Source organism: Trachinotus anak, unplaced genomic scaffold, assembly GCF_046630095.1.
Source record: "Trachinotus anak isolate AG129_WGS33_773 ecotype Australia unplaced genomic scaffold, CSIRO_AGI_Tana_v1 ptg000025l, whole genome shotgun sequence".
Lineage (NCBI taxonomy): Eukaryota > Metazoa > Chordata > Actinopteri > Carangiformes > Carangidae > Trachinotus > Trachinotus anak.
The window spans coordinates 6,319,785-6,334,712 of NW_027273876.1; the positions used below are offsets into that span (position 1 = coordinate 6,319,785).

Sequence of the window (14,928 nt, forward strand, 5' to 3'; positions counted from 1 at the left end):
TATTAGACATATTTATTTGAGATGGCCACAGTGTTTCCTGTCAGCTTTACAATGTTGCTGAAGACGGTTTATCTCCTGCTCACACACTGTGAAACCTGACTAAACTCTTACAGTAGATAAAAACTGAGCGGGTGCTGTGAGATGTGTTTGCTTTGACAATTAGGGAAATGTGATCTGCTTGGCTGACCTGAAAACTTCACTCTTGACTGCTTATGGATGTTGCATAACAAGGATAAGAGCCATGGTAGCAGCTCTGTGGGGGTGCATTAAACCACACAATAATAATAATGTTACCATTGTGATAATTTGAAGGTATAATGTTAAAATGTACAGCCGAAGTTCATGGGAATGTCTTTAGCTTTGCAAGTACTGGATGAATGAACCTTTTGACCTGAAGCTAAATGAAAGGTCAGGGGATCAAGAAAGTTAACAAAGTTCATTATGATGTGGGCATGAATGTCTGTGCCAAAGTTAATCCAATAACTGTTGAGACATTTCACTCGTGTCAGTTGTGTCAAACTCATGGTGGTTCATGGAGGATGCCACCTGGCACAGGAAGATTCATCCCCTGGGGACCCCGAATGTCTGTAAGACATGTCATCACAGCCCATCCATTAGCTGTTGAGATGTTTCAAGCATTGGCTGAAACACTGTCACAGAGGCGCCTTAGAACATGAATTCTGCAGAAAAGGTGATGCCGTTGTTAGTAAAGTAAACCCAGTCAAAATTTGAATTATTATTTTTTTTTTTATGACTAGCTACAAGAATCAGTATGGCTTAGTCCAGATGACACGAGCCTCCCTCCTGTGACAAACAACAGAGAAATCAGTTTACGCTTTCAGTAAGGCCAGACAGACTGGGAGGCTTCCTCCTGAAGTGACGCAACCGTCATTTGTTCTCCATCTTTTCCAGAAGAAGTCACTGGACCCTCAAAGACATTCTCCCTTTTGCCTTGTGCCACAAATGAAAATGTCCAAATGACTTTAGGCCTATTGCTAAAACAAAACACCCACGTTGGCAAAAACTTTTTACAGTCAAACACATAAGATCTAGTAAGAGACACAACAACAGTCCAAGTACTGCTTGTGCACTTCTTTGCATGTTTCACAGACTGTACAGTATCTATTTAATCTTTTGACTTTGGAGTCAGTACTAACAGTAACCAGCAGCTGGGCCCTCCTGCAACTGGACAATCCCAACACACACAGCACTACAAACACAGCCGTCCTGACTAAATTTAAATCTTAACAGTATCAAATATCATCAGTTAAATGTGTGAAATCATGAATCAAACACCTTCCATCCTCATTCATGACCCGAACAATAAAATAAGCAAACTACTGTATGTCCTTCAATCAAAAAACAACAATGTGCTTCTTTCATACGGCAGCAGAGTCAAACAGACTTTTATAGAACAAAAAGGGCAAAGAGGTGTGTCACATCAAAAACTCTCCAAATGACTCATGATACTTTTACCAAACCATGAGTGACAGTGCTACAGACACTGAATATTGTTGAGTACAGTGATGAAATCTGGACAGATTTGTAACCTTGTTTTATTCTTTCACCACTTAGGCCTCGATCCTGATTTTAATCAAACTTTTTCCTATTTTACACTATTTTATTTAGGTCAAATTCTTGTAAGTCTTTGTTGAACGTTAGTAAATCTAAAAGTAGTGGTCGTTGTATCGATACTGAAACTCAGATATTGTACCGGCATTAGTATCAAAACATGTCACACAGCACGAAACTCTAGACCTGGTAATTATCTGGTATCACATAAATGTTGTTGTTCTTCAAAACCCTTCCAAAAATACCCCTCAGACCCCCACATTGTACTGGGTTCCCACGTTGTTTCATTTGTCCCTAAAAATGGAACATGTGTGAATGAAATGGGACAGGGTTTTGGTGGTAAAAGTGTGGGCTGTTACGAGTTATTTTGGATTAGTGTCACAGCCCTCTTCCCCTCATTTCCCTGGCGAAGGCATGCGTAATAGCAAACAGCACACCCACCAGTGCAGACACTTCTTCGCCCCGATCACAACATTTTCATGACTGCAGAGACGTTCAGACACGTGTGGACATCAGAAATATTTGAAACATTTTCCTCTTGCATGTCACCATGCGCTGGTTGCTGGCTGGATGCTGTGGGCTTGCCTTGATCAATCTCTCAGGTAAATGTGAACTTTTGCAATATGATCAGTTTTTATTAGCAAGTGAAAAATGAAAATGATGCAAACAACGGTTTTAGTCGTAGTACTAAATATGAACATTAGTAAAATGCAGAATGTTAATACAGCAGTATAACTATCCACAATGCGCTTTAGGTAGTTATTAAATTGTAATGTCTGTTTAACCACAGCTACACTGCTACAAGTGTTTTGCATGTTATTTTTGAGTCCACAATACCATTACTTCCTGGCCATCTGTGGGGAAAGAGGAAGTTGTCTTCTGAGGCAGAGGCTGTATAATATTATTGTCATGCTGATAAATTAATGTTGCCTTAGGTTATTTTGATATATAATCTATATGTAATCAATCAATAATTTTCTTTTATGTCATACTTGTATTTCATTTTAGATGAACATTCAAAACAACCACCATCACCAGTTACAGTAACACAATACCAACACAAACAGGACCACAAACAGCACCACAACAACCACGAAGCCTGCTGTGTTTACCTCTGTAGTATTAGGGTGGATTAACCATTGCATCTATTATATTATCTTCCACTTTGTTCACTCTAGAGCCACAACTAATAATTATTGTCATTATCACTAAATGTTTCAATTGTATTTTTTTTATATTACTCTTAGACATTATTCTGTAAAATATAGAAAAAAACTGTGAAAATGTCCATCACAGGTTATTTTTTCTTTTTCAATCAATCTATAAACAGTTTTCAAATGAACTCTTGCTACCAACTGACCAGTTATCCCTAACACAAAAGAGGAAGTTGTCTTCAGAGACAAAGGCTGTTTAATGGTATTGTGATTTTGATGAATTGATGTCCTCTTAGTTATTTTGATATATAACATATGCGCAATCAGTGATTGTAGCTTATATTATATTGATAGATAAATTACTAGTGATCTAGCAATTGATTAATCAATAGTAGATCTGCATATTATAAAATTACCACAAATTCTGATTAACTAATGACTCATTTCTGTTATTTATCAAACAGAAACAGCAGGAATATACCATTTTTTCCACTCTAAGCAGTTGCTACTTTTCTCTGTTTTAAATGCTGTAAATTTAAGATATTTGGGATTTGTCCTGTTGGTTGGACAAAACAAGAAGCGTGGACACGTCACCCTGAACTCTGCCAACCTTATTTTCACAATTTTACAATTTATGGACAAATTAATCAAGTGATGCAAATACATACATACATAAAAAAATCAAAAATGAAAATAATCACTAGTTGCAGCCCTTGGGGCTACCATAAATATATCATCATTAGAAGCAACTATAAGTCCCTGCGTATATAAAATTTGGATTCAAGCTTGTAGCCCGTGGAATAAATATTGACTAACAATGCCAATGTCAATGTTCTATATAACTCTATATAACTATAATTCATTACATCATCTGTAAAATTATTGGGACAAAGAATATAGCCTACCTATCAGCTGCTGGAGATCAGCACTGCTGGGAGTAAATACAGCCAAATTACCTGCATATATGCCTTGTCTAAAGAGCGATACAGTAACTGCTGTTGTTGTAACTGTGTGACAATTTCCCTCAATCTTCTTTTGTCTGCTCAGTGGCCCAAAGCATCTTCCAGAGGCCCCGGTTCTATGGCGTAAAAACCGGCAGCACTATTAAGATTGGGTGTTCCCAAATACCAAACCTGCAAACCCCTGTGGAATGGTACAAGGCTGATATGTACAACAGACCAGTGGAAAAAAGAGAAAGGCTTGTGGATCAGAACGACAAGATCCTTCTCATCAGTGAAGGGCGCATAGAGGACAGCGGAGTGTACTTCTGCAAGATGAACAACACATGGGGACCTGGATCTGAAGTTAGAGTTGTCAGTAAGTAGCTTGGACAACATATGAAGACCTATAGAAACACCATGCATTGTTACATCGAGTGGCCATACACTGTCATTTGAGGTCACTTTTGAAAACACACAGTTAACACGCATCTTTCCTCTCACAGAACGCATTAACGTTGCCAAGGCACTGTACCGAAGTAAGATGAAGGACGGTCTCATTATCTTCCAGGGCCTGCTGTTGGCTGTGTGTATTGCTGCTATACTGCTCCGCAAACAAAGACTGGTGAGGAACGAGATGAGGGAAACACCCGAGACAAATTAGATTAAGTAGAACCGAGTGTCAACAACACCAGAAACGTGTTGACAGGTCAAAGCCAGGACACAGGCCTACCTTCATTCTGCTGGTGATCTGTGCACTTGGTTTTCAATACAGCTGCAACTAATAGTTATTTTCATTACTCTGTCTATAATATTTCTGATTTATCAATTTATTCTTAAAAGATTCCCAGAGCCCAAGGTAAAATCTTCACAAGTTTGTGTTGTCTGCCCAATAAAACCCAAATATAGGGCCTCGTCAATTCACAATCGATTCGACACGAGCTGTGCAACACTTGGATTGGTTTTGTTATTTGTGTTTTTTTGGTCTGGATTAGTTTACAAATTAGGACAGATTAGAAGGTCGACTGTTCTACAAATTGCTGGGTTACAATGGGATAGTTAAAGGGCAAAAATACAATAAACAACCATCAATTATTAGTAATAACTACAATATAAAACAACAAAAACCTACCTGAGAACAAAGGAATCAACTATTAACATGATCATACTCTCCATATTATTTTTTAGTGGGTCATTTTTATGCAAATTGATAATCCCTGCAGCTGTGCTCATCAGTGTGCAAGTTGATTACCTTGATAAAGTGCACCGCAGTTACCAAACTCTACTTGTCAACTGCGATTAACCATTTAGTCAATCGACAGACAAATATTTCTTATAATAGAACAATTCTTTTCAGTCATTTTTCAAGCAAAAATGTCAGATGTGATGATTTGCTGCTTTTCTCCATCATACATGATAGTAAACAGAACAGACTATTCTGGGGTTTTGGCCGAACAAAGCAAAACATCATCCAAACAGTCGATTGATGCAGAAAGTAATTAGCAGATTGATCACCAGTGAAGATAATCATTAGTTGCAGGCCCAGTTGATATTTTCTCCATGTTTTACCGTTGGCGCGATGTGCTAATACCAACCGTTTTATGACTAATGCTAGGCCATGGGTAGGCAGAGCAGAGATAACTGGTTAAGGTTAGGGTAAGGTTAAGGTCAGGTCATAAGAGACTACAGTTTGATTCAAACTTAAGCAAGGGGAAACACATTGACTGGGAATCTACACCAGCATGAACCTTATTTAACATTTGGTACTTTGCATAAATTAGCTGACAGCTGATCAAGCTGAAGGATGGCAATTACCCAATTTGGTCCCAGGTGTCTGAAGTCCTTTTTTTTTTTACATCAGAAACACCAGCCACCATTAATGCAATGGTCCAGCACGGCTTCAGTAGCACCGGTTCTGATAGTCTTCAGCTGTTGCTAATAATGTTAGCCGCAAATGATAAAGCACTTTTTATTTTCTTCTTTATTCATTTCCTCAGACATTTTTTACCTTTGGGCCTTTGGTGCAAGAACATGCCACAGTAACAGATGCTTTCATAACCTGACAGTCAACATTACACACCTAGCTCTTGATCAGAGTGACTAAATTATACACATCATGGCGCCATTTACAAGGGATACTTCAGTCACACTCTACCAGACCGCCCACGATTTACAGTAAACTTAAACTGTAAATTTAGTTGGGAAATAAAGTGTTCACAACCTTGTCCATGAGTGAATAAAGAGTAAAAACAGGGAGAAAAGTTGATGTGTGCAGGGAATTATTGTCATATCTTCCACTTCACTGTATGTTATAGAAAAGAGCAAACAAACCTTTGTTTAATGCACAGCTATGGCAGATGCATATGAAGACGTCATATGAAGAGGAAAAAGTATAATAAAGTACTGTAATAATATAAAATATAGGTGGATCAAACATGGCTAATTTTTTATTTATTATCATTACTATCATTTTATTTTTTTGCATTTTGTCATTATTTGATAGTTGACAGTCTAGAGGTAGTGAAGAGGAAACACGTAAGCAACTTTAACCGTTGTGCTTAAAGATGGCTCATCTTTGATGTGTAATGAGGGGCCGAGTAATTATTATTTTAAATCTTTTACAACGTTGAACAATGAATGATGTTGTTAACACTACTTTTGCTAAACTTTTGTTTTGCAGTATATTGGCATAATTTAAATACTAGTAACAGCAAAATGACACTATAAATCACAGGCTGCATTATAAAGTGTTGCCATTACTTACTTACCAACAACAGTATCGCTTTTCTGGTATATTTAGTGTATTATGTACACTGTGTTTATCAATGGCTCTTGAACTACATTCATTTTTCTCTATTTCATTTCTCCTTCCCTTTTTTTTTTAACAGTTGGAAAAGAATGACAGCTTATATGAGGAGCCTGAAACTGACCACATCTATGAGGTTTGTTTGAATGTCTCTGTTTCACAGTAACATTTACCAAAGAAGAAGAAATGTATTTTTGCCCTAAGCGGGCTTCGACTCTTAAAGATGTGTTTTACATACAAAAGCAAGAAACAAACAGGACACAGTCTCCTCGCATCACTGAGATCCTAACCACAATTGTATCTTCTACTTCTGTATGCAGATCTCAGTTTTTTCATGTATAGACACAGCCTATCCTGTCGGCTTTCTGGAAGTACCTCTTGTTGGCTGAACTTTTGTTTGTTTCTTTTTCTGTAAGAATTTTGACATATTAACATTGGAATTCACTTTTTATGTAGTGCACCTTAGAGTCTGTGCAAAAAAACAACAATCAAACCACTTCATCTTCGAGTCATGTCTGAATCACATGCAAATGAAAGCTGTAACGAACTTTACAGTTTTACGTTGCATTATTCTATAAATACGTGACACTTAAATTGAGAATGGTACTCCTCAAAGCCACATGGGACTCAAACGTGCACATCTAACGTGACTAAAACTGGCTTGTTTCCCTCTCTCAGGGCTTGGCGATTGAGACATGTGGCGGAGGTCTGTATGAGGAACTCTCTGTCTACGCCCAGGCTGAGGGAGCTGAGGCCCCATGGGAGTGAGACTGACTTTACTGAACTACTTTTCACTTCACCACCTCAGCAGTTTCACAATAAGGACTGATTATATGTCCTTAATTGTAAGTTGTAAATTGACAATAATACATTAAGGTCCTGAATGGGCTCATCAGATATGGAGATGTGCCATTCGATTGATTGATTTGAGTACAGTGTGTGGTTTCTTTGTAAATTTACAGCAGTATTTGATGATTAATGCTTGTTATGTGTGCTGTTGATTTTGTGCTATTTAGTAACGCTGTATTGAAGTCCATCTTAACAGCTGACGTTTCACATGACATTTTGGTGCTTCATGAGTTTGTTTTTTTTTTTACATAAACTGTGTTGTGTATAATTTTATAATGATTCCTCTAACTTCACTGTGTCTTTTTTTAAATCTCGTAACTACAGTAGTTGGAAGAGGTCATATTAAATTCTTGAGAGAGAAAAGATTACAGAAATTTGGTGTGTATCCGAGTCTAAACCAGGCCGTACTTGTTTCCGTTGTGAGATTATATTAAAAATCTGTGTGGATGTCATTTATGTAACAGGAATAATAAACACATTTCCAATTGCTGGAGAAAATCTGATTTTTAATGTCTTCTAACAGTTATCATATAAAAGAAAATATTTCTTCTGCTAAATGCCACATTATAGAGCAAACAAGTTGACCAACAAGATAAGAAACATGAAAACAAACACCTCAATATTTATAATAACAGAATAATTGCCATTTCTTAATATCAGAAATAAATAAATAAATTGCGATTTTTATGAAAAGTTTTAGACTCTGCAAAATACATTTTTTCTCATAATTAAAAAATAAGAAAAAATCTTGAATTGTTGGACTTGACTGACTGTGTGAAGACTTTTGAAAAAGTGAACTCTCAACAGGAATAAAACAATACACACTTTTCTATTTGCTGGAAGATGATTTATGTTTATTGGATATATAACATGTAAAAAAATAAATATTTCAATTTTCACAGTGGAAATAAAAAAAACAAAAAGGACATTGATCAACTCAGATAAATACATGTTCAATCAGTCAACTAATAAATAGACAAGCAACTAACTAAATAAATATGTTAATAAAAAGCTAAATAAATTAATAAATAGACAAGTAAATAAATGAACACATTGTCAGTCTGACAGATTTCAGTTGGTGAGCAGAGATGAAACCAGCTGGTCTGCTCTCATTAGATGGGTCTTGATTTCCTTCCTGATCAGCTCCCAGGATTCAGCACTGTGGCGCTGCACACACAAGAATATTATCATCAGAAACATAGATAGATAGATAGATAGATAGATAGATAGATAGATAGATAGATAGACAGATAGACAGATAGACAGATAGACAGATAGATAGATAGATAGATAGATAGATAGATAGATAGATAGATAGACAGATAGATAGATAGATAGATAGACAGATAGATAGATAGATAGATAGATAGACTTACCATTCCTTTCAGGACATGGCTTGAGAGTCTCTTGAAATACATGTGCAGCTTCTTGTTCTTCTTGTTGTGGCTGTGGCTCTCAATCTAAATGAAGACAGAGGTAAAAACAGCTTTGTATTCATTTAAATACATTTGCATGACACTGTCACCATGAGGTGGTTAATTAATCAGTTAGAGAAACACAAATCAGTCAAGGTTGAAATGTAAGGGAACAGGTGAGGCGGAGTTGATCCACCCTGACACTTACACAGGAGCGGAGGCCGTCAGCCTGCTGCGTCACAACACTGAGAAAGTCCTTCACTGTTTTCTCCTCAAATGATGCAGAGCTGTAATCCTCCTCAAACAGGGCAGCCATCTCATCCAGAGCCTGCACTGTGAAAACAACTTTATCCTCAGCCTGGAAGAAGAGCAAGAGTAATCACATTACTACAAGGACACATTTATGACACTGGTGGACAGCTGTTTGGAAAACTGTTTCATTCACTGCAGGTATTTGTTGGAGACAGAAGCTGAGGAGATGACTTACTGAGGCTTTGGACGCCTGGCTGTACAGATCATTAGGGAAGGCCACGGTGTCCTGCACTTCACCCTCAGTGCTGTTAGTGGAATTACTAACCTGCATCACACACACAAACACACACATCATGTATTGAAGCAAACACAGTTGAGATAATTCAGTGACTTTAAATAACGAGCAAAGAAGTTCACTCACCATCGTTTCCACGAGAGCCAAAGAGTTTTCACTGTACTGTCTGAATTTATGATCCATCCATCTGCAGCTCAGCGAGGAGCCTGCACTGTACAGACCCACAAACAGGCAAACAAAGAAGGTCCTGGTGAGCATTTTCAAAAAGGTACAAGTTGCCTTCGTATAGAGCAAGTTCAGATGTGTGCTGGTGTTGTGTTGGAGCAGACCTGTAGCACTTCATTTATAGCAGGATTCACCTTTTTCATTTTCCAGTCAGACCAGCTGGGAAATCCTGGACATGAACTGTGGCTTTCATATAGTTCAAAGGTCAAAATCAACCTCAACATACATGAATAATGTCTCACATTCAGATTTGATTTAGTGTCCTAAAGAAAAAACTTTTCCCACAATAAAAGAATTAAAACTAATATCACAGCACAGGTACGATATAAATATGCCCCCTTACATATTAAACAATGCTGCTATGTAGTAATGACATATAAAGCATTCAGTAGAAAAAAGCTTTTGAAAAAAGATTTCCCCAAATTTTCCTCATAATTAAAATTAAAAAGATCATTCTTGAATTGTTGCAATTGCATCATAGTTTGTGTGTGGATTGATAATAATCATTTACTGATAAAGCTGCGGGTGTGAGTGCACTTTGTCCAATAGGAACCTTAAAGAGAAGTTCCTTTTCAGAGAAAATGAAAGTGGCTCCGTGGCTGCAGCCTGCACTGCGGCGCTCATTCATATGAACTGGTCAAAGACATTTTTTCTTGCTTTAACTAGAACATGGCTGCTTCAGCGTGAGAACCAGATCAGCTGTAGAGAAAGGGATTCTCCCTCACGTTTTAATGTACAGATCACAGCACATTTTCAGCCTGATAGAAATCAACATGAAAATCATTACAAGTATAATTCAAGAAGTGGCTGCAGAACATGTGTCATGGTACTTTTATTGTAATCTGTATTTTTAATTTGTGTTTTTTCTAATGGTTTTTTGTTTTTTTAAATCTAATTAAATTACATGGGGTTTTTTTTTCAAAAGCCAGCAGGGATAAGAGAAATGCATCAGAGTAATATAGTGAACAAGTAAATGCAAGATGAATTTATTCAGTGAATATTCTTTCTGTCCTGCGCATTAACAACAAAACATGAATGGAAACAAACTGAAAGTAGATCATGTATAATGATTAAATAATATTCTTTTCTAATGTTAGAGGCAATAACATACGTCATCAAAGCTGTGACACTGTGAGGATGAAAGCAGTGTGTCCACACACCAAACATGCCACCAGGAAAAAGCGTTTTCCACAAAGAGAAAGTGAAACTGACTGTGGCCTGTGTTACGTGATAGTGATGCTCCCTCACTCTGCAAAATGAAAAGCACAGCACACATGATGTTTCTGAAGAATGACCACACATGTGTGGACAAGCTCCTTGGTATTTTATCATGCCATCTACTTTTAGGAAATTATTACTGTAGATTGCACCTTCAGCTTATTGTTCTTGCAGGATATATGGGTTGTAGAGATTTGTGCTTTTTTGCTTTTTTGTTTATTCTAGGGTTTGTTTTCTGTCCTGCATATCATGCATAAAATCTCAGGGAATTAAAGTCAAATGTTCCCAGTTATTCTATTATCAGTGTTGAGTGCCTCTGCAATGTGGAAATATACAGTGCAGCTCATGTTTGGTGATGTTCAACAGCGGAAGCAATAGTTCAAATTCTATATAGTTTTCTGTGATTTTGATTCTTTCCTGACTGTAGCTGACATTTTTATATGTAGGCTTATTTCAAACGTGCAGCATCTGCACCTCTGAATGATCATGTAGTTGTTTGTCTGGATAAAGTGCATCAAAAGACAGTTGAATCATTCATAACAGCAATTATTCATGTGGGTAAAAGAATCAATACAAATCGATATGATATGAAACCTTTTCCATATGACTTGTAAAACAATGGAAACCTTCACCTCCTCAGACTTTAAAAACCTTCAAATGAAACAATCAGAGAGGGAAAAACTCTCCTTCTGGTTACAACTCATGTTCACACTAAAGTCAGAACACAAGATGAGGAGTCACAAGTTGACACTGTTTAATTTGAAGGAGTCTCAGACAAACACTTTGGGGACTGCTAGAAAAGAATAATGTATTTATTTAATAGTTATAAATGTGTTATTATCAGTTTGTGACAGAAATAATATTCACTGAATTCATTCACATATTCTCTAATATTAATTGGATCCATGTCTCTTGTCCTTGTGGACTTTTTAAAAAATACACAGGTAATTTAATTAATAATAAAACATATTAGAAAGCACAATTCAAAAATACAATTTACTAATTACAAATCACAAGAAAAGTACCACAATGAAATATAACAAATCAAAAATTACAAATAACAAAATAAAAGTCCAAGCAAAGACACATGTTCTGCAGCCGCTTCTTGAATTATATCTGTGATGAAACACTGTGTGATTTTCATGTGGAAAATGTGCTGTGATCTGTACATTAAAACGTGAGGGAGAATCCCTTTCTCTACAGCTGATCTGGTTCTCACACTGAAGCAGCCATGTTCAAGTTAAAGCAAGAAAAAATGTCTTTGATCAGTTCATATGAATGAGCGTTGCAGTGCAGGCTGCAGCCACGGAGCTGCTTTCATTTTCTCTGAAAAGGAACTTCTCTTTAAGATTCCTATTGGACAAAGTGCACTCACACCCGCAGCTTTATCAGTAAATGATTATTATCAATCCACACACAAACATTTTCAGTCTGATAGAAATCAACATGAAAATCACACAGTGTTTCATCACAAGTATAATTCAAGAAGCGGCTGCAGAACATGTGTCTTTGCTTAGACTTTTATTTTGTTATTTGTTGTTTTTATTTTTTTTAATATTTTGTTATGGTACTTTCCTCATAATTTATAATTAGTAAATTGTGCTTTTGATTTGTGCTTTCTAATGTGTTTTTTTTTTAATTAATTAAATTACACATGTATTTTTTGAAAAGCCCACAAGGACAGGAGACATGGATCCAATTAATATTAGACTATATGTGAATGAATTCAGTGAATATTATTTCTGTCACAAACTGATAATGACACATTTATAATTCTTAAATAAATACATTATTCTTCTCAAAGAGTTGCACACAGTCACAACAGCGGTCTACATGTGGACCCATGGATGGACCATGACACATAAATAAAATGACTGAAATAAAACAACCTGGTCCAGATCAAAAACCACTTCTCCTAGAGCTGTCAAAGCCGGACAAGATTATCCCAGAGCGGCTAAAGTCTCTTTAAAACTTAGTTTCTCATTGAAGAGATGTGGAATTTTGACATGAATTTGAAAAGACAAAGTATGTTCGTGAAGGTTCTCAATCATCCAGGTCATCGTAGTCTTTACGTGCTCTTCAAGAATCAAAAGAAGTCCAGTTGCCTTCAACTTCAGCACTTAATGAAAAAACTAAGTAGTATTTTTTTCATGTCTAAGTGCAGTGGTTTTTGATCTAGACCTGGTCCAGTGTGGTCTAAATGCACAAACAGCAGTTAAACGTCCTGTTTATGCTTTTTCAGAAATAGAATAAAGGTTTCAGACGGTGTTACAGCTTTACCTTAAATCTCTAACACACTGTCACAGCAGTGAGAGGAGCAATAAAAGGAGGATCAGTCGCTCAGCTGTGCAAGTTAACTGTTAACATGAAGCATCAAGAAATGAACCTTCAGTGTAACATAGATTAGGATATTCAAATAATGATCAACAATCATATATATTGGGGGTTTTTTTTGCTGGATTTCCTACATATTTATGTTGTTTTTAAGAGACAGAAAATAAATCCTAGAATTCAAAGCTTAAAAACTTCAGATCTTTTACAGTGTGTGGCCTTTGCTGACCATGTGAAGACTTTTGAAAAAGTGAACTCTCAACAGGAATAAAACAATGCACACTTTTCTATTTGCTGGAAGATGATTTATGTTTATTGGATATATAACATGTAAAAAAAATAAATATTTCAATTTTCACAGTGCAAATAGAAAAAAACAAAAAGGACATTGATCAACTCAGATAAATACATGTTCAATCAGTCAACTAATAAATAGACAAGCAACTAAATAAATAAATATGTTAATAAAAAGCTAAATAAATAAATAGACAAGTAAATAAATGAACACATTGTCAGTCTGACAGATTTCAGTTGGTGAGCAGAGATGAAACCAGCTGGTCTGCTCTCATTAGATGGGTCTTGATTTCCTTCCTGATCAGCTCCCAGGATTTAGCACTGTGGCGCTGCACACACAAGAATATTATCATCAGAAACATAGATAGATAGATAGATAGATAGATAGATAGATAGATAGATAGATAGATAGATAGATAGATAGATAGATAGATAGATAGACTTACCATTCTTTTCAGGACATGGCTTGAGAGTATCTTGAAATACGTGTGCAGCGTCTTTTTCTTCTCCTCGTTCTTCTTGTTCTTGTTCTTCTCGTCGCTTGATTGCTTCTCAATCTAAATGAAGACAGAGGTAAAAGTTATTTTAAAAACAGCTTTGTATTCATTTAAATACATTTGCATGACACTGTCACCATGAAGCGGTTAATTAATCAATTAGAGAAACACAAATCAGTCAAGTTTGAAATGTAAGGGAACAGGTGAGGCGGAGTTGATCCACCCTGACACTTACACAGGAGCGGAGGCCGTCAGCCTGCTGCGTCACAACACTGAGAAAGTCCTTCACTGTTTTCTCCTCAAATGATGCAGAGCTGTAATCCTCCTCAAACAGGGCAGCCATCTCATCCAGAGCCTGCACTGTGAAAACAACTTTATCCTCAGCCTGGAAGAAGAGCAAGAGTAATCACATTACTACAAGGACACATTTATGACACTGGTGGACAGCTGTTTGGAAAACTGTTTCATTCACTGCAGGTATTTGTTGGAGACAGAAGCTGAGGAGATGACTTACTGAGGCTTTGGACGCCTGGCTGTACAGATCATTAGGGAAGGCCACGGTGTCCTGCACTTCACCCTCAGTGCTGTTAGTGGAATTACTAACCTGCATCACACACACAAACACACACATCATGTATTGAAGCAAACACAGTTGAGATAATTCAGTGACTTTAAATAACGAGCAAAGAAGTTCACTCACCATCGTTTCCACGAGAGCCAAAGAGTTTTCACTGTACTGTCTGAATTTATGATCCATCCATCTGCAGCTCAGCGAGGAGCCTGCACTGTACAGACCCACAAACAGGCAAACAAAGAAGGTCCTGGTGAGCATTTTCAAAAAGGTACAAGTTGCCTTCGTATAGAGCAAGTTCAGATGTGTGCTGGTGTTGTGTTGGAGCAGACCTGTAGCACTTCATTTATAGCAGGATTCACCTTTTTCATTTTCCAGTCAGACCAGCTGGGAAATCCTGGACATGAACTGTGGCTTTCATATAGTTCAAAGGTCAAAATCAACCTCAACATACATGAATAATGTCTCACATTCAGATTTGATTTAGTGTCCTAAAGAAAAAACTTTTCCC

The 14,928-nt window shown here is 36.9% G+C and overlaps 3 protein-coding genes across 5 annotated transcripts; 1 reads left to right on the forward strand and 2 right to left on the reverse strand.

The window, feature by feature from the left end:
• The first annotated feature begins 1,994 nt into the window (after window positions 1-1,994).
• Window positions 1,995-7,817, forward strand: cd79b (CD79b molecule, immunoglobulin-associated beta). Its single transcript, XM_071463324.1, has 5 exons — window positions 1,995-2,174; window positions 3,774-4,043; window positions 4,171-4,289; window positions 6,553-6,606; window positions 7,149-7,817. The coding sequence occupies exons 1-5, from the start codon at window positions 2,123-2,125 to the stop codon at window positions 7,236-7,238; spliced, it is 585 nt and encodes a 194-aa protein (XP_071319425.1). The 5' UTR covers window positions 1,995-2,122; the 3' UTR covers window positions 7,239-7,817.
• Window positions 7,818-7,900: 83 nt separating this feature from the next.
• LOC139609073 (interferon a3-like) lies at window positions 7,901-9,840 on the reverse strand. Of its 2 annotated transcripts, XM_071463323.1 has the most exons (5): window positions 9,408-9,840; window positions 9,222-9,311; window positions 8,943-9,092; window positions 8,696-8,779; window positions 7,901-8,486 (listed from the first exon to the last, which is right to left on the reverse strand). In XM_071463323.1, the coding sequence occupies exons 1-5, from the start codon at window positions 9,537-9,539 to the stop codon at window positions 8,391-8,393; spliced, it is 552 nt and encodes a 183-aa protein (XP_071319424.1). In that variant the 5' UTR covers window positions 9,540-9,840; the 3' UTR covers window positions 7,901-8,390. The 2 variants fall into 2 exon arrangements, with proteins under 2 accessions (XP_071319424.1, XP_071319422.1); XM_071463321.1 differs by having other exon boundaries at window positions 9,222-9,840.
• A 3,580-nt stretch (window positions 9,841-13,420) lies between these two features.
• On the reverse strand, window positions 13,421-14,887 carry LOC139608510 (interferon a3-like). 2 transcript variants are annotated; one of them, XM_071462353.1, is made up of 5 exons: window positions 14,547-14,887; window positions 14,361-14,450; window positions 14,076-14,231; window positions 13,796-13,906; window positions 13,421-13,678 (listed from the first exon to the last, which is right to left on the reverse strand). In XM_071462353.1, the coding sequence occupies exons 1-5, from the start codon at window positions 14,676-14,678 to the stop codon at window positions 13,583-13,585; spliced, it is 585 nt and encodes a 194-aa protein (XP_071318454.1). In that variant the 5' UTR covers window positions 14,679-14,887; the 3' UTR covers window positions 13,421-13,582. The 2 variants fall into 2 exon arrangements, with proteins under 2 accessions (XP_071318454.1, XP_071318453.1); XM_071462352.1 differs by having other exon boundaries at window positions 14,361-14,887.
• Window positions 14,888-14,928: the final 41 nt, after the last annotated feature.